Raw genomic sequence first — 18,606 nt, forward strand, 5'->3', positions numbered from 1 at the left:
TCTATTATTGTTATTGTTCATTTATAAAGCATCAACAGATTCCGCAGAGCTGCCCATGGGTACAAGGATAAAAATAAAACAGAGAAACAATACAATAAAAGACAACATTTTACAGACAAATACAGGGGGAATTGAGGGCCCTATTCCCATGGGAATTTACAAACTAGATGGGTAGGAGGATGGAAAACAGGAGGTGGGGACTGCAAAGGTGAGAATGATATTAGTGAGGTGATAGATGAGGGCAACTCTTAGGTAAATGAAGTTCATTTGTTAATGAGTTGGGTGATAAGCTTCCCTGAACAAAAAGGTCTTTAGGGAATTTTTAAAGGAGGAGAGGTTAGGGAAAAGTCTGACAGCTCGATGAAGTGCATTCCAGAGGGTTTGGGCCGCACAAGAGAAGTCCTGTAGTCTAGCATGAGAGGAGGTGATGGTAGAGGATGCAAGGAGCAGGTTATTGTTGGATCTTAGGGGGCAGGCTGGAGTATATTTGTTGATGAGTGAGGACAGGTAGGGTGGAGCAGCATTGGTGAGGACTTTGTAGGTCAGGGTGAATGGGGAGCCAGTGAAGGCACTTGTAAAAAGTATCTCTTACTTTATTGGCAAGCGGATAAAAAAAGTGACGTTTCGGGGTTTCCCCCCTTAATCATACATTAATCATAGATGTATGATTAAGGGGGAAATCCCGAAACGTCACTTTTTTTTATCCATTTGCCAATAAAGTAAGAGATACTTTTTACAAGTGCTGTGGACCGTCTATGTGATTTGCTGTATACCTGGGATTTGGTAGGATCCCTTGTCTTCATGTGCACTGTGACACTAACTGCTGTATCAACACTGTGATTATCAGAAACAGAGGGTTGAGAGAGGTGGATTTGCCTGAAAGATGCATTTAGGATGGATTGAAGGGGAGAGAGGCGGGAGAGATGTAGACAAGTTTGTAGGTTATTTCAGTAGTCAAGTCGGGAAATTACCAGGGAGTGGATTAGCTGTTTAGTAGTTTCAGCACTCAGAAACAGACAAAATTTGGAGATATTGCATAGGTTGTTGCCGCAGGATAATGAGAGTAATTAGATGTGGGGAATGAAGGACAGATTTGAGTCAAGTGTGACTCCAAGACAGTGGACTTGGGGTGATGGGGAGATAGTGTTGCCGCCAACAGTGATGGAAAAATTAGAAACTGGAGTAGAGTTAGAGGGGGGCGTCTTGGACATGTTTATTTTTAGGTGGTAAGAGGCCATCCAGGAAGAAATGCCAGATAAGCAGTCGCTGATGTAAGAATTGACAGAAGGAGAGAGTGCAGGGGTGGAAAGGTAGATCTGGTATCATCAGCATAGAGGTGATAGTTGAAGCAATAGCTGTTGATAAGCTTACACATTGAAAAAGTGTAAATAGAGAAGAGTAGAGAACCCAGGACAGAGCCTTGAGGTACTCTAACAGACAGAGGCAATAGAGAGGAGGTGTCACCAGCAAAAGAGACGGAGAAGGATCTGTTAGAGAGATAAGAGTGAATCCAGGAGAGGGCAGTGTCACAGAGCCCAAGAGAGCTGAGAGTCTGTAGGAGAAGGGGATGGTCAACAGTGTCAAAGGCAGCAGAGAGGTCAAGTAAGATGAGAAGTAGCCTTTGTTTTTAGCAGAAAGGAGATTGTTAGTAACCTTGGTGAAGGCAGTCTCAGTTGAGTGTTGGGGACGGAAGCCAGATTGCAGGGGGTTGAGCAATGAGTTGGAGGATAGGAAGTGGGTTAGGCAATCGAAAACTAGTTTTTCAAGGATTTTTTAAGCTAGCGGGAGCAGTGATATGGGGCGGTAGTTTGCAGGAGAGTTAGAATTGAGGGAGGGCTTTTTTGAGGATGGGGGTGACCTTTGCATGCTTGAAGGAGGCAGGAAATGAGCCGATAGAAAGGGATAGGTTGAATATGTGAGTAAGAGCCGGAGTGAGGGTGGGAGACAGAGAAGGTATTAGATGTGAAGGAATAGGGTCAAGTGGGCAGGCAGTGAGGTGTGAGGAAGACAATAGGGAAGCCACTTCACTCTCAGTGGTTGGGAGGATGGTGCAGAAAGTGGCAGAGGGGGTGACTGAGAGCGAAGTTAATAGATTGTAGGCTTGTGTTGGGATGTTTCTTTGGATGGTAAGTGTTTTATTGAAAAAGTAGTCAACCAGGTCTTGAGCACTGAATGCAGATAAGGGGGTGGAGCAGGTAGGTAGAGGAGAGAGTTGAAAATGGAGAAGAGTTTTTTATGGTTTGAGGAGTGAGTGGATATAAGAGAAGAGAAGTAGGTTTGCTTAGCTAAGTGAAGGGCAGAGGTGTAAGAATAAACTTATAGTGCCTGAAATTAGGTTCAGAGCGGGAATTCCAGGCACGTTCAGCAGTGCGGGAGCATTTTTGTAGGTGGCGTGTTGCTGGGAGTGCCAGGGCTGGAGCTGATGACATGGAGCTTTGCGAAGTTGGAGCATGACTGCCATAACCACAGAGATAATGGACTTAAAGTGATTCTTAAATTCTGTGGAAAAATCAGTAATGCCACCTTGAGTAGGATATACTGGTGGCGAACAGAAGTTGTAGAAGTACTACTAAGCTCAGCATGAGGACTCACAGTAACCAAGTAGCAAAGCATACATAGATTTGTTGGGAAAACGAAGTCTGTGGATCTGCCCTCTAATGATCTGATCCTGCAGAAACAGTTCTAGTCTGCTCCATATCTTGCAATAGAGTAGAATTACAAAAGCAATTAACACAACAACAATAACTTCAGTTAAAAAGTATAGGAAGAAATAGGATATAAAGCAGAGAATTACCAAAGAATTATAGAAATTAGATAATTCTGTAATACCCACTAGCACTGTTCAATAACCATGTTATGCATTCTACTGTGGCATGAAAACATTCTACAAAGCCGTTAGCCACCTATTAATAGAACCCAGTAGGATAATAATATAAGTGCCAGAATTGCTCAAAATTCTCATCTGCAATCTAGCAGGTTGTATATTAAAGGGACATTATAAATGAAAAAATGACATGCTCTTATCTGTTGTCAGCTGTTTTACCCAGCACGGGAGCGTGCTACATGCAGCTGAATGACGCTGTGATTGTTAGACAGTGAAAAAAACACCACGCAGAAGAGGACGGCTTCGGAAAGGAGGTAAGTATGGTTTTATGTGCAAAATTACACATTTACAAGAGCATATAAAAAAGGCCATAATTCTGCACATAGTGCATAATTACGTAAACATATAAAACAACATTTAGGGCAAGATTACAAGGAGACCTGTGAGAACCATCCAAGCAGCAGAACATATGTATCAAGCACTTACTAAACTGGAGCAGCGATAAGTATCTGTATACCATCATTGAAGTCAGTATGGCTAACAAGGAATGCCTTTTTACCTAAATGGCGATTTTAAAGCTACAGTATGCACACAATTTAAAAGTGTATAACTTGTGACAGTTTCATTGATCACACAACCTAAGTTATATTGGATCTGGATATGGAAAGCAGAGGGTGTTGTACACACTAAGAGATTGCATTCTCATCACCTTCATTCCATTATCATTTCATAAAGAGTGTTTGTTTAAAATAGACTGTCTCAGACAATCTGTGAGAGCGTGCTTTGGCACTTTAAGTGCTCTCATGTTTCCTGAACTTTGTTTTAACCTGTTTATGTGACATTGAACTGTACCTTTTGTGCCATATGGTATTATTAATACAGTACTGTATTTCCCATAGTGTTTTTTTAACATGTTTTATAGTAATAGACCAAGGGGCCTATTTATTAATGTGCGAGAGGACATGATCCAATATTGCGGATCATTTCTGCTGCACATCGATAAATGCCAACAGCATACACTCTCAGCATTTATCATTGCACCAGATCTCAGGTGTTAGAAAAAAAAAAAAAAAGCAGGCAAAGGGCTTTAACATAGCAATACACACATATACAGTGAAACTCGAAAAATTAGAATATCGTGCAAAAGTTCATTTACTTCACTAATGCAACTTTAAAGGTGAAACTAATATGAGATAGACTCATTACATGCAAAGCAAGATAGTTCAAGCCATGATTTGTCATAATTGTGATGATTATGGCTTACAGCTCATGAAAACCCCAAATCCACAATCTCAGAAAATTAGAATATTGTGAAAAGGTGCAATATTCTAAACTCAAAGTGTCCCACTCTAATCAGCTAATTAAGCCATAACACCTGCAAAGGGTTCCTGAGCCTTTAAATGGTCTCTCAGTCTGGTTCAGTAGGAATCACAATCATGGGAAAGACTGCTGACCTGACAGTTGTGCAGAAGACCATCATTGACACCCTCCATAAGGAGGGAAAGCCATGAATGGTAATTGCAAAAGAAGTTGGATGTTCCCAAAGTGCTGTATCAAAGCACATTAATATAAAGTTATGTGAAAGGGAAAAGTGTGGAAGAAAAAGGTGCACAAGCAGCAGGGATGACCGCAGCCTGGAGAGGATTGTCAGGAAAAGGCCATTCAAAAGTGTTGGGGACTTTCACAAGGAGTGGACTGAGGCTGGAGTCAGTGCATCAAGAGCTACCACACACAGATGGATCCTGGACATGGGCTTTAAATGTCGTATTCCTCTTGTCAAGCCACTCCTGAACAACAAACAACGTCAGAAGCGTCTTACCTGGGCTACAGAAAAACAGACCTGGTCTGTTGCTCAGTGGTCCAAAGTCCTCTTTTCTGATGAGAGCAAATTTTGCATCTCATTTGGAAACCAAGGACCCAGAGTATGGAGGAAGAATGGAGAGGCACACACTGCAAGATGCTTGAAGTCCAGTGTGAAGTTTCCACAGTCTGGGTTGATTTGGGGAGCCATGTCATCTGCTGGTGTTGGTCCACTGTGCTTCATTAAGTCCAGGGTCAACGCAGCCGTCTACCAGGAGATTTTGGAGCACTTCATGCTTCCTTCCACAGACGAGCTCTATGGGGATGCTGACTTCATTTTCCAGCAGGACTTGGCACCTGCCCACACTGCCAAAAGCACCAAAACCTGGTACAATGACTGTGGGATTACTGTGCTTGATTGGCCAGCAAACTCGCCTGACCTGATCCCCATAGAGAATCTATGGGGCATTGCCAAGAGAAAGATGAGAGATATGAGACCGAACAATGCAGAAGAGCTGAGGGCCGCTATTGAAGCATCCTGGCCTTCCATAACACCCCAGCAGTGCCACAGGCTGATAGTACTGAGTACATACAGTATGCATGCTTATACTTTTCAGAGGTCCGACATTGTTCTATGTACAATCCTTGTTTTATTGATTGCATGTAATATTCTAATTTTCTGAGATTGTGGATTTGGGGTTTTCATGAGCTGTAAGCCATAATCATCACAATTTTGGTAAATCACAGCTTGAACTATCTTGCTTTGCATGTAATGAGTCTATCTCATATTAGTTTCACCTTTTAAGTTGCATTAGTGAAATAAATGAACTTTTGTACGATATTCTAATTTTTCGAGTTTCACCTGTACATATCTAAAGATGTTTATTTATGTATACGTATGTCTATATATGTGTACACATGTATTAATGTATTTATGTATTTACAGATATATATATATACATACATATAAAACATTAATACATATGTACACACACACACACACACATATATATATATATATATATATATATATACAGGTGGCCCTCGTTTTACAACGGTTCAATTTACACCGTTTCAGAATAACAACCTTTTTTTCCAGTCATGTGACTGCTATTGAAAAGCATTGAGAAGCAGTGCATTTATTAAAATAACCAGTAGGTGGAGCTGTCCGCTTGTGTTGCAGCAAAGCCAAGCAAGCTGAAATTAATCAGTTTAACCAGACCTGAGCTATCGAGCAGATTTCAAAGGAACAAGATTTTCCTGTCTATAAATCAGTCCAGATTGAAATGCATAGAAAGAACTGTTTGCAGAAAAATGCAAGTGAACTCTGTGTTGTGTGATTATTTTATTAGGTTTATAATGCTGTTTAGCATTTGCAGTCCTCATTTCAAAGCTTTAAAAATGTATTAGGTGTTACTTATGACAATTTTGAGAGGGGCCTGGAACCTATCTCCCTCACTTCCCATTGACTTACATTATAAACTGGGTTTCAATTTACAACGGTTTCGATTTACAACCATTGCTTCTGGAACCTAACCCCGGCGTAAACTGAGGGCTACCTGTATATATATATATATATATATACACTGTATATGTGCATTGGAGCCTTATCCCATTAAGTAGATGAAAACATGTAAAATAATACTTATGGAATATTTACAGGTGATACAATGTTTAACTATGTATTTACTGTAAATATTTCACATTCTAATGTTCTGTAGATAGCAGATTATGTTATTTGTATTTATAAATATATATATATATATATAAATATATATATAACTATATATAACAATATATATATATATATATATATATCAATCACTATATATATATATATATATATATATATATATATAGGTATAGGTATAAATATATATTTGTTTAAAAAAATAGATATATGTAGAAATATTTATTTATGACTAAATAGAACATATTCCGTTATGTAAAGAACATTGGAATATTAAATATTCATAGTTTTATGTCGGGTTTGCACTAATGAGAATATGTCGTGGTGTTTGCGCGAGAGAGTGGATGTTAGAATTTACTTCTAAGGGGAAATGCAAAAACTTGATTGCGATTTTTGAATTTCGACTTTAAGCGCGATTTGGGTTATGCTGGAGAAAAAAACTGTTTACTTTCAACTTGTAATACGAGCACAATCTGACTAGCGCAAACATGAAAATCCTAGCAGAGAAAATTCTAAATACCGCTCCACTTGTAATTAGCCCTTACTGTCCATTTAACCTCTATTTAAATTACACCGGGTCTAGTACACTGAGTTTTAGAAAATATTCTTTAATCAAACATTCATTGGCTTAATCTTAACATTTCTTTGCAAAACTCCTATTTATTAGAGATAATTAGGATTTAATTGTGATACATGTGTATTTTACAATAATGTTAAACTGTTTATAAATGTGTCTGCAAGATTGATGTCTAACGAGGAAAAGGTTACTTTAAGTAAATTTTACTTTAAAAAGCCATTTGTAACCATTTTGATGCTAGAGGGGGTATTGCAGAACGTTTTGGCAAGGCAAGCGCTAGGGAGCAATGTAACCAGGATAAAGCATGGCTTGCAGAATAGGGTCAAAGTTCCATACAAGTTAAATGCTGCCAATAATTCTGTAATAACAGAACAAGAACGGAGAATTTAGGGGGAAAATCATTTTTAATTGTTATATAGCAGATTTACTTCTTGCTTACTCTTGGCATCTTGTTGATTTCTATAAGGCCATGAGTAGAGTTGCCAGGTGTCCAGTATTTAACTGGGCAGGCCAGTATTTCAGTAGGCTGTCTAGTAAAATATATACAATAATGCTGGACAATTAAAAACAAAAATAAATCATGATTCTGACAGAGCATACAATTTTTAAAACGTTTCCAGTGTCCTTCTGTTATCAAACTGGCTTAATTATCATGTTATTCTTTGTTGAGAAGAAGGGGACAAATTATCCGAATGGAGCTTTATGCCCCTGTTTCCACACGAGCCTTTAGGCTTGCTGGAAATAGAAGTTATGAAGCAGCGGTCTAAAGACCGCTGCTCCATAACTTGTCCGTCTGCTCTGAGGTCGCGGACATCAATCCACCCGATCCTATATGATCGGGCTGATTGACACCCCCTGCTAGCGGCATTGGCCGCGAATCTGCAGGGGGCGGTATTGCACAAGCAGTTCAAAAGAACTGCTTGTGTAATGATAAATGCCAACAGTGTATGCTGTCGGCATTTATCAATGTGCTACATTTTATCATGTACGCTTGCACATTAATAAATTGGCCCCCGATATCTTGATAGGTAGCGTTTAAGTCTATGTGACAGGAAATAGTGCTGCCATCTGGTGCTCTTGCTAATGTATAACATTCTTGCAGAACTGCTGCCATATAGGGGTCGATTTATCAAGCTGTGGTGGACAGGGGCACACATATGCATCCCTGTCCGCCGCAGCTCGCCTCTGACAGGCTGAATTCTGCTGCCGGAATTCAGCATTGTATAAGAAAGCAATTTTGCGCTCTTGTGCAATGCCGCCCTCTTCCCACACACAGCCAATCACAGGCGGGCAGGAGCTGTCAATCTCCTCGATCGGAACGAGACTGGGATATTGAAATTTGCCACTTAAGAGATGGCGAAAGTTTATGGAATCAGCGGTCTGATGACCACTGCTTGTTAAATACGGACTGCAGGTTCTCTTGTGAGAACCTGCAGTCGTAGGCAGGCAAGGCCTGCCGAAGGGTTTGATAAATCGACCCCATAGTGCTTCACACACTTTAAATTTCTTGCTTTTCAACGTAGGAAAACAAAAAAACTTGATAGTAGAAATAAATTGGAAAGTTGTTTTTTTTTTTTGTTTGTTTTTTTAATTTTTTTTTTTTTTATTGAAGTTTCAAAAAGCAAAGTGAATACATAAAACAACAATTGCCCAATCATAAGGTTAACATTATAGTACAAAACAATATTGTGACACACAGTTTAGTTATGTGGCTGGTAGGGTAGCAACTGTTCTGGGTAACTAGTTGAGTTATCAATTTTAGGGCTCACTAAGAGAATCATACCAATAGTAGTACACAGAGACCAGCTTTAACAAGAAGAAAAACCTATGTTGTGTGTAGAGAATTATCAAATGTAAGCTTGGGCGAACTGGGGTGAAACTTCATTTTATGGATTAATAATTGAGATCTGATCTCCCCACCTATAACATGAGTAGAGTAAAAATTTCAGTAGTGATGTGGGGGTCGGGGTATAGAATGGCCACAAGCAGGCCGTAGTGAACAGGAAAGAAGAGGGGTTTCAGTGGGCGAGAGCCACTCGAATTATGAGGGGGAGGGGAGGGGGAGGAAAAAGAAGGGAGGGCAGAGCCAACCTTGACAGGGCTGTAGTTTTGGCTCATTTATATAACAGTGTATGCTATGAATGTAAAGGGAGCAACGACTAAGCCAGAAAGCTTTGGGGAACATCTTATAAGTTATGTTCAGACCCCTTAAACTATTTGAAGGGGGAAAAGGGTTACATTATGATCAGGAGATCAGTAGGAGGGGTCTAGTAGTCAGGGATACCTAATATGAGTTCTATAGAGAGAGCTCTCTATGTGTACATTCTAGGACCTAGCGATCATAATCTTGATTTTGTGTGAGAGACCAATACTTTAACAATCATGATTACCTAATAAATTTATGTGAGAGTAATAGACTGTTTTACTACAGAGGTAGTGTTAGGTTTTATATATAACATCTGATATGGCTGGAATTGATAGGCGGAGGAAATTATCCTCAAGATTTTAACTGAGGCTTATGTGAGCAGCCGCCTATGACGTGTAGAACCATCCTGGCAAAAAAAAGTGTTATAATAGGGCTAAGGCCATCTTCTAGGTAGTTCTGAGCTTATGTTGTGTAAAATATTTGCTAAACTGAGGAGGGTGGAAGAGATAAGTTATGGTAGTATATCTAAATTGGGGCCATGCGAAGTATATGAATGGGACTCCTTAATATTTTATGATTTGCGTGTCGCCAAGGCTTCTATTATATATATACGGGGGAAGTTACTAGTATATTTAGATCTTAGGGTCCCCTTTAGGGACATTTTAACTAAGTTTAGGCAAATGTAAAGTACTTCTCATCTAGGAGCAATACTGTAGGGGTGTACATGCAAACTGTCATTGCCTATAGTGGGTAGGAGAAGCACCCCAATAAGAGAAGGTTATCATAGCTAAGTAGTTCACCAGATATGGACATGACATAGATAATAATGTGTGACAAATCCCAACTTGCCTGCCATTTTCAAGGGTAGCCTTCTTGATGAGTGCAAAAGCCTTAACAACATTCTTTATCTCAGACTAGGAGTGACAAGGTGGTGTGATCACATGGCTGTAAATTAATTGACCCTCAGTAAACAAGACGCACCTTTTATACAGTAAATCCCTATATGAATATTCTATGATCCCCCAGTACATTCCAATATAAAAATAGTAAAACATTGAGAAATGATATAATATAAATCACCGAACTTTTTAACACACACTTAAACGGTAAATGAACATGAACCTGAGCTGCTGTGAAAACTTCCATTACCCAATGCCCACCTCACGGCGTAGCCTAGTATGAAGATCATATAGGGTATTACTAGTCTGTTCATAGTCATAGTTCAAAGCTCGGATCTTAAGGCTCACAAGGAAATCGTCCTGTAGCTTAGGTAGGAAAGAAAGATTTTGCCGATCTGCGTAGTCCTGTGCTCCAGGTTGCTCATCGTGTAGAGGAAGCCCTGAGGAGGCCATGATGGGAGTGCTGCTACGCTGCATCTCAGTTAAGGATTTGGTTCTCCCCTCTCCATCGCCGGGTGTAACTCTTAAAGCGCCATCAGCCTCTTCTATGTTTATCCCGGCCCCCGCTCCGGCCGGCCGCTCCAGAGCAGGAGTCAGATGCGTCACGGCACACTGACAGCAGGGCTCTTCATCAGCACTTGGAGAGTGAGAGGTTAGTGTGTCTTCCTTGTCGGCTCGATCACAGGATGCAGGTAGGTGTAAATTGTTAATTGGAGGTGCAGTGAGGTTTACTTCCATCGGCTCCATAAGGTCATGCTGCGCCATGGTAACTTTCACGGTATGCGATAGGTGGGCGAATGCATTATCCATTCTATGTTCAAACTCCTTCAAACAGGCCAGAAGAGCTTGAGAAAATTCGTCTTGAGTCATGGCCATTGTTAAACAGCATGTACAAGGTCTAGTAGGAGAAGTATAGCTTGTAGTAATCATAGCCTTTGTTAAAGTGTTCTACTGATGAACCGGATAATCATTGCGGCCTTTACTTCTGTGCTGTATTAACATTCCCGGGCATTCATCTCTGCAGCCAAACAGATTCCTCTGCTTCTTAAATGATCTTGTATAGGATTTGGGGAGATTTAGGTGCTAGTTAGATCTTAAATTATAAATTTAATCCCCAGATTAAGGCTTTTAGCAGAGAGCTCCTCCATAACACGTCTGATCTCTTCCAGTGTTGGCTCCGCCCCCCGGAAAGTTGTTTAAAATTGCAAACTCTGTCTGAATCATGAAAGTCACCTGATGGAATGGAGGGTGGACAATGAATGTCCCCATGAGTTTATTCCAAAATGCAAATTATTTGTTTTCTGTTGTTATATGTTACACACACACCTGTAATGCAAGTCTATGGGAATCATCAGTAAAAATACTTTCTTTCTAATTCCGATGTTCCACCTTACAGGGACATGCTACTCAATCATGTTCTATGTTCTATTTAAAGAGGTTTTTTTTTAAATTGATTTTTGAAAAATGGATGTTCCTGTCCATGTTCTTTTTGTGTGTGAGTTGTTCCTACCAGCCAGTAATGCAATATATATATATATCATATTTAACTGCTGATCTTTCATATACATGATAACAGTTTTGAGTAATATGTCCTAAATCAAATACAAAAAACTGTTTAAGAACATCTGAGTCCTTATACAAAGAGCACTGCATTTTTTTCAAGGTTCTCAGAATTCCAAAATAACAAGACAATCATTTACTCTGAATTTTAAATGAGCAGTAGATTTTTTAATGACAAATTTATATATTTACTTTAATTTGCTGCCTCCAGTATCATGTGACAGTCATCAACCAAACACAGACTCATATACATATATGTGTTTTGCCCCTGCACATGCTCAATAGGAGTAAATTGGAATGTCTCTTAAAACTGCATGTTCTATCTGAATCATGAAAGTATAACGGGACAGGAAACCCCTACATTTTCTTCCATGATTCGGACAGAACATCAATTAATCAACTTTCGAATTTAGGGACCGGATTACAAGTGGATCAGTATTTAATGCTCCCGCTCCAGTGTTAACTCCCCTAGAAGTAGTCGGAAAGCCCTCGTATTACAAGTTGAAAGTAAACTGTTTTTGTTAACACGTTAAGTGAAGCGCATAAAAAGCCGAACTTAGAATGTTGCACTCGATAACTTATGGAGTCATTGAAGCAAAAAAAAGTGAAAAATAAACGTAACACCCTACTTGCGTGCAACCCCGAATCTCATGTGCACAAAGCCAACATGAAAATATGAATATCTCACATTCTAATGTTCTTCACATAGCAGGCTATGTTAATTTTATTCTTAAATAAATATTTCTATATATCTGATACTTTTTTTGCATAAATATATATTTATAACTATATATAAATATATAATTAAATATAGGTATAGATATTTACAGATATTTATAGAAATATCCATTTATAAATAAATAAATTATATTCTGCTATGTGCAGAAGATTGAAATGTGAAATATTTACAGTAAATACACTTTATTAAAAATGAATATTGCATTAATATGCTTTTACGTTTTCATCTACTTAACTGCAAAGAGGTCCAACATGTGTGTGTGTACATATGTATTTTTGTGTATATTTATGTCTGTAAATACATATATACACTATATACACATATAAATACATAAGTTTACACACACACACACATATATATAGATATACAAATACATATTTAGAAATGTGTATGCATGAATCTCAATGTTAAAGCCGTTTGCCTGCTTTTTTTCCTAACACCTGAGATCTCGTATCTTTGAGCCCTTATAACTTTTTTAAAAATATTATTTGTTTAATAATTTTTATTAGATGATGTTATTATGAATGTAACTGTACTTTTTTCATGTATTTTTGATGTGTTAAGTGACACCTTTTTTTGTTTTAACCAGAGCTCTGAGTTCATGCTATCCCGACAAACACTAACTTCAATTATGCTCAAGCTACCAATGTGCGATAAACCCCTTTTCGCTTGTGCATAACTAGGTGTTAGTGAGGAAATGAGGTTGGGTATGAATATATATCAAAATCATTATTCTTGATTCCTCCTTTTTAAATATACTGACATAAAACTTATATTTTATTTTGCTTTTAAATGTTCCCTTTATAAATCCCTCATACAGATACAAAATATGGTGTTGTATAAGTGGTTATATGCACAATTACTGGAAATTAAAGTTGTTTTCCAAAAACATACACTCCATGTTCTATATTTGAATCAAAACATGCTGAAAGCATGACGTGTTGTATTTATAAGTGACCAATAGTTTAGTCTGATTCCAGTTAACATGAAAATCATAACCTAATATAAGTATCATGTCCTGGGATGATATCCAAACCATTCAAACTAGCTGCTAAATAGTTTTTGACAACATTGGCAATGATAAAAAGATTGTGTGCATTAATTAAAGTTGAGCCAGCAAGGGTGTCTGTATATAAATGCCTGGAACATTATGCCAATTAGAAAAACTGTCAGGTCTTCAAGAGACACAGTACTTTAAACATTTCCATCATTAATATGAAATTGTGGCATCTAAATATATTCACATTTTTGTGTCTAAAAAAAATGTAAAGCTAATACAGCAGTATCAGTTGTGTACTGCCTGCTAATGCCTATTGGTCGATATGTCCTATGGATATCCATTGGCTAATAAGTACTTGGTTCTAATGCTTATTGGTCGATAGATATGTCCTATGAATATCCATTGGCTAATAAGTACTTGGTTCTAATGCTTATTGGTCGATAGATATGTCCTATGAATATCCATTGGCTAATAAGTACTTGGTTCTAATGCCTATTGGTCGATAGATATGTCCTATGAATATCCATTGGCTTATATGTACTTGGTTCTAATGCTTATTGGTTAAAAGGTACTTCCTACTCATACTAAAGCTAATCAGCATTAGTAGGATTTTGAGTACTACTACTATACCTTTATAGTTTTATGTCTTAATAACTTACCTCGTAGTATTGTGAGGTTTCTCAAGGCTAAAGAGTGCTCCCAGTCCTTAAGGCGCAGATCTTCTGTGATGTTATTAAGGAGGCCCATCTCATGCTTTAGCTGTTGCTCCATAACTATATGATTAAGTCTCATGTGCCTGGTGTCTTCAGTCACATTAGTTATCAGACTTTGAAGATCTTGTATGCTTGTATGGTGAATGCCCATGTCATAAGAGATAGTTGAGTTGATAGCATTTATAGTTCTTAAAAAGTCACTTATATTGTCTACAAGCCCTTCAACTTTTGTGGATAATTCCTGTAATAGGTTGTCATGGTGATTTGTCATATATCTACTGCTATTGACCTCTGTAGAAAGACGATATACTTCTAAATTGTGTGAGTCACTTAACTGGTTTAGGCTAGTTCCTAAGTTGGTGACCACTGAGTCAGTTTGACTGGCTATATTCTGAAGATTGCTTAGCTTTTCCTCAAATTTCTGTAGTGATTCGGTCAGCTGAAACAGTGAGTCGGTGTGGTTTTGGAAAAGATCCTGAAGTTTCCACACCTGATCCATGAAGTCGTTCTTGAAGGAGAGGTGCATCAGCTTGAACTGCAGGTCTCTGAGGCTCTCGTTTAATTGATTTACATTGCTGGTTAATGCTTTTAAATCTTCAGGGGAACTCTGGGGTCTTGATACTGCAAGACAATAAATACAGTGGCATGAAATATTTAACAATAGGGGAGTCATACCAATAAATTCAAAAGCAAGTAGGATATTGTGAAATCACAAATAAACCTAGTACCCTTTCCAGTTTACTTCTATTATCAAATTTGCTTCTTTCTCTTGTTATTGTTTGCTGAAAGAACAGCATTGCACTACTGGCAGCTAGCTGAACACATCTAGTTAGCCAATCACAAAAAACAAATGTGTGCAGGCACCAATCAGCAGATAGTTTCCTCTAGTGTAGGATATGTGCCTATTATTTTTCAAGAAGGGATGCCATGAGAATGAAGCACATTTGAAAATAGGAGTGAATTAAAAAGTGTCTTAAAATGACAGGCTCTATCTGAATCATGCAAGTTTAATTATGACTTTCCTATCCCTTTAAGGTTTGTTCATGAGAGTGCATATTTTTTACTTTGCCAGATTAAAATCTGCTTGTTACAAGACATTATGAGACCGATTTATCAATGTCTGGTGGACATGATCCGCTGTAGTGCATCATATCCGCCAGGCATCGCTGAATGCAGATAGCATACGCTGTCGGCATTTAACATTGCACAAGCAGTTCTGGTGAACTGCTTGTGCAATGCCGCTCCCTGCAGATTCGCGGCCAATCAGGTGCTAGCAGGGGCGCCAATCACGATCGGGCGGATTGCTGTCTGCCGCCTCAGAGGAGGCGTATGAGTTAAGGAGCAGCGGTCTTAAGAGCCAGAAGGCTCGCGCGGAAACAGTTACATTAGGACCAATTTGGGTCATGATAAATCGGCCCCTATGTGCCTTTTTAGTTTGTTTTTTTTCATCATAAGTGAGGGACAGACATGCTGAACTTACCTCACAGTTGATTGAGGCAATTCAACATTTTTGTGGCCTAATAGTATCTTGTGTAAGAAAAGGTATCCTGATTAAAAACACAAATGACTAATTTTTTTGAAGCTTTTTATAGCATATTTTCTTGGACGTAGATGTTTATTTACCTATAAAATCACAACTGCAAACTCCTGAGGCGCAACTTCAATAGCTAAAATATACATATGTAGAATCAGAATATAAATGGTTAAATTCAAATAGCGAGAAACTGATCAGTATATACAGTCTGTAAAATGGAAGTACAATTGCTGTATATTAGACATGTGCATTTGTTTAGTTACAGATGCATATTTGTAACGAAAACATGGACATTAGTTTAGTTTTCACAAATTGAATATCCAAATGAATACACTAACTCATTTTAAAGAAAACACATATACTGTATACTAACAAAATTTGTCTGTATGCATTTGTTTCCTTTAAAATACCTTTAAAAAGTAAAATGCTAAACACAATTTTTCGTGGTTTGGTAAATTATCTTCTGTCAAGATGAACATACTCCCTAAAATCGTATACTTATTTAGAGCCCTGCCAATTAAAATTAACAAGCAAGAGTTGATGTTGCTCCAATTAGACATACACCAATATATTAGAGGCAATAAACATGCAAGAATCCCCCAACACGGCACAGACAACTAGGAGGGTTTGGAGCCCCTAATCTACCAGAATATTACCTAGCCACTAGATTGGCCCAAAATACACTGTTTTGTAAGAGTCAGGTAGATGCCGTTTGGCTCAGACTGGAGACAGATATAGGAGGATTTAGATCGCCGGAAGATATTGTCTGGGATCGAAATAGCAATGCACATGAGCACAGTCGCTTAAGTCAGATAACAAAAGTGTCTATAAAACAGTGGTCACTAGCCCATAAAGATATTAACCTGCTTCCTAAACACACACTAGTGATGCCCCTGAAGTATTTGATCCCTAGGGACTATAGGCCCATCATAAACAAATGAGAAAACAAGGGCCTCTATACGTGGCAGATTTTATAGTTTATAAGAACTCCATGGCCCCTATTTACCAAATGTCTTGCGGACCTGATCCGACAGTGCGGACCAGGTCTGCAAGACCTCGCTAAATGCGGAGAGCAATACGCTCTCCACATTTAACTTTGCACCAGCCTGCTCAGAGCTTGTGTTTCTGGCGAGTCTGGCGGGCCTTACGGAGCTTGATAAATGGGCCCCCATAACTTTCATTGAGCTCCAACAAAAACTGGACCCCCTCCATCTACAGTGGTTTTTATATTTACAAATCAACTCTGCTCTTCGTAAATATATAGCAGATATGGAAACATCCAAACCTACCACAACCTTGGAACGCTTATGTAATGCTACTCAGACCAAAAAAAGTCATTTCTCAAATGTATATTAATTTACATCTATCAAAAACTAACACTAAATCCCCTAATATACTTAGATAGGAAATAGACATAGAAAGAGAAATGGATATAGACAAATGGGATAAGCTACTCCATAACCCTTGCAAAGGCCTGCTTAGTACTTGACTCCTCTAAAAACTGCACACTTGTTCAGAGGAGGTTCTAGATACTGCAACAGAGGTTGCAAGATCAAAGGTTCATACTGTATATGCACATGTGGTAGGAATGTTCCAAGATTAAAAGAGTATGGCGCAGCTTATCTAATCTCTTAAGTACCCTCTTAAGCGAACAAATATCCCTCAGCCCTGCAAAAGCCCTGCTAAATGAGAGGATCCCAAAATATAACTCACACATAAATACATTCATCAGAATACTCTGCACTTCCACAAGAAAAAGCCCAGCTAAACATTGGAAGACTGGGACACCGGAATGGTCTGAGGTACTAATCAAATTCAAATCTACTTACTCAATGTATAAATCCTCAGCCTACATACAAGACTCAAGGGAGTCCTTCAATAAAATATGGTTCTATTAGATACTACAGGGTAACAACCTATAACTACTAATTACATAAGAGAACAGAGACTAAAAACAACCACTGTGGATGGTGCAATACATACCCTCTTCTTGGGGTGTTCAATTGGTATACAATGTCCTCGAAATAGACACAAATATTTTTAATCATTGGTGAGTAAAGAAATTAACAGATACTATGATGCAGTATACAATGATTCAGTTTATTTATTTATTTTACCATTTGCTTTGGTTTCTTCTTTTGTTCTTGTTTTTTCTTTTTCTTCCTTTATTTATATTAACTGGTATGTTATTATCACAAAACGTGTAATTTTGTCATAAACCCCTATGCTCACTGCTATTAGTACTATATACATGTTGCACATAAAACTCCTTGCATGTTCTACAAAATCCTGTATAAATGTTTGACTCATAAGTTCCCCATCTGATTGGTAGCTGATGGACTCTTTCAAAGAATTTAATGACCACCAAGATGAACTAAAAAGCTCTATCTGGTCTTTTTAAACTTTTAAAGGAAACTGATTCTCTCAAATCATGTTGACATGCAAAGGAGAAAAATAGTCAATGTTTATAGCACTTCCTAGGTAATGATTCATTTTTACTGTGTACAGTGACAAATGTTTAATAAAAACCTATTTCAACTAAAAAGTAAAATGCTTACCTATTCCACATGGAGGAGCCGTGCTAATCCTGACCCTTCCTTATAGAGCTCTTACAGGAGGCTAATTGGCGTCTTAGCGTTACGCTAATAGGAGGTTTAGTGCATCGCTAAGGGTCGGGATTAGTGCTATAGGTAAGGTATTTTACTAAAATAAGTATAAATAAGTATAAGCCAGCATGTGATACTTTTTCACCTGCAATAAAGGAGCATTGTGTTGGTTTTAACGAAAAACAAATGTAAATTTTATCAAATATTTAGTATTCATTTCATTTTAAATTAAATGAATACCAAATAGTGCAGCAGACACATTTTTCAGAATATTCTTTCCAAATGATTCACCCGCTATGAAATATTAGCTGTTGTATGAGCCTACTATACATCTATCATCTCATATAAATGTGCTGAGCATCCAGTATTGTATAAAGGAACATATATATATATATTTATTAATTAAAAATCATGCAATCCTATACTATAAAAGGCCAAGTGTGTTTGTCCGAAGCTGTCATGCGCAGTAGAGACAGCACGCGGACAAACACACTGGCCTAAGTCCCTACCTGTTCTGC

General features: G+C 38.2%; 1 protein-coding gene across 1 annotated transcript in view; it reads right to left on the minus strand.

Moving 5' to 3' along the window:
• Window positions 1–18,606, minus strand: part of SCARA5 (scavenger receptor class A member 5) — an 807,029-nt gene that overhangs the window by 416,531 nt on the left and 371,892 nt on the right. Inside the window, exon 4 of the mRNA XM_053709505.1 lies at window positions 13,895–14,569. Coding sequence (XP_053565480.1) covers window positions 13,895–14,569 — 675 coding nt within the window. The remainder of the gene's footprint in view (window positions 1–13,894; window positions 14,570–18,606) is intronic.

The sequence above is a fragment of the Bombina bombina genome, chromosome 4 (assembly GCF_027579735.1).
Source record: "Bombina bombina isolate aBomBom1 chromosome 4, aBomBom1.pri, whole genome shotgun sequence".
NCBI classification, from domain to species: Eukaryota; Metazoa; Chordata; class Amphibia; order Anura; family Bombinatoridae; genus Bombina; species Bombina bombina.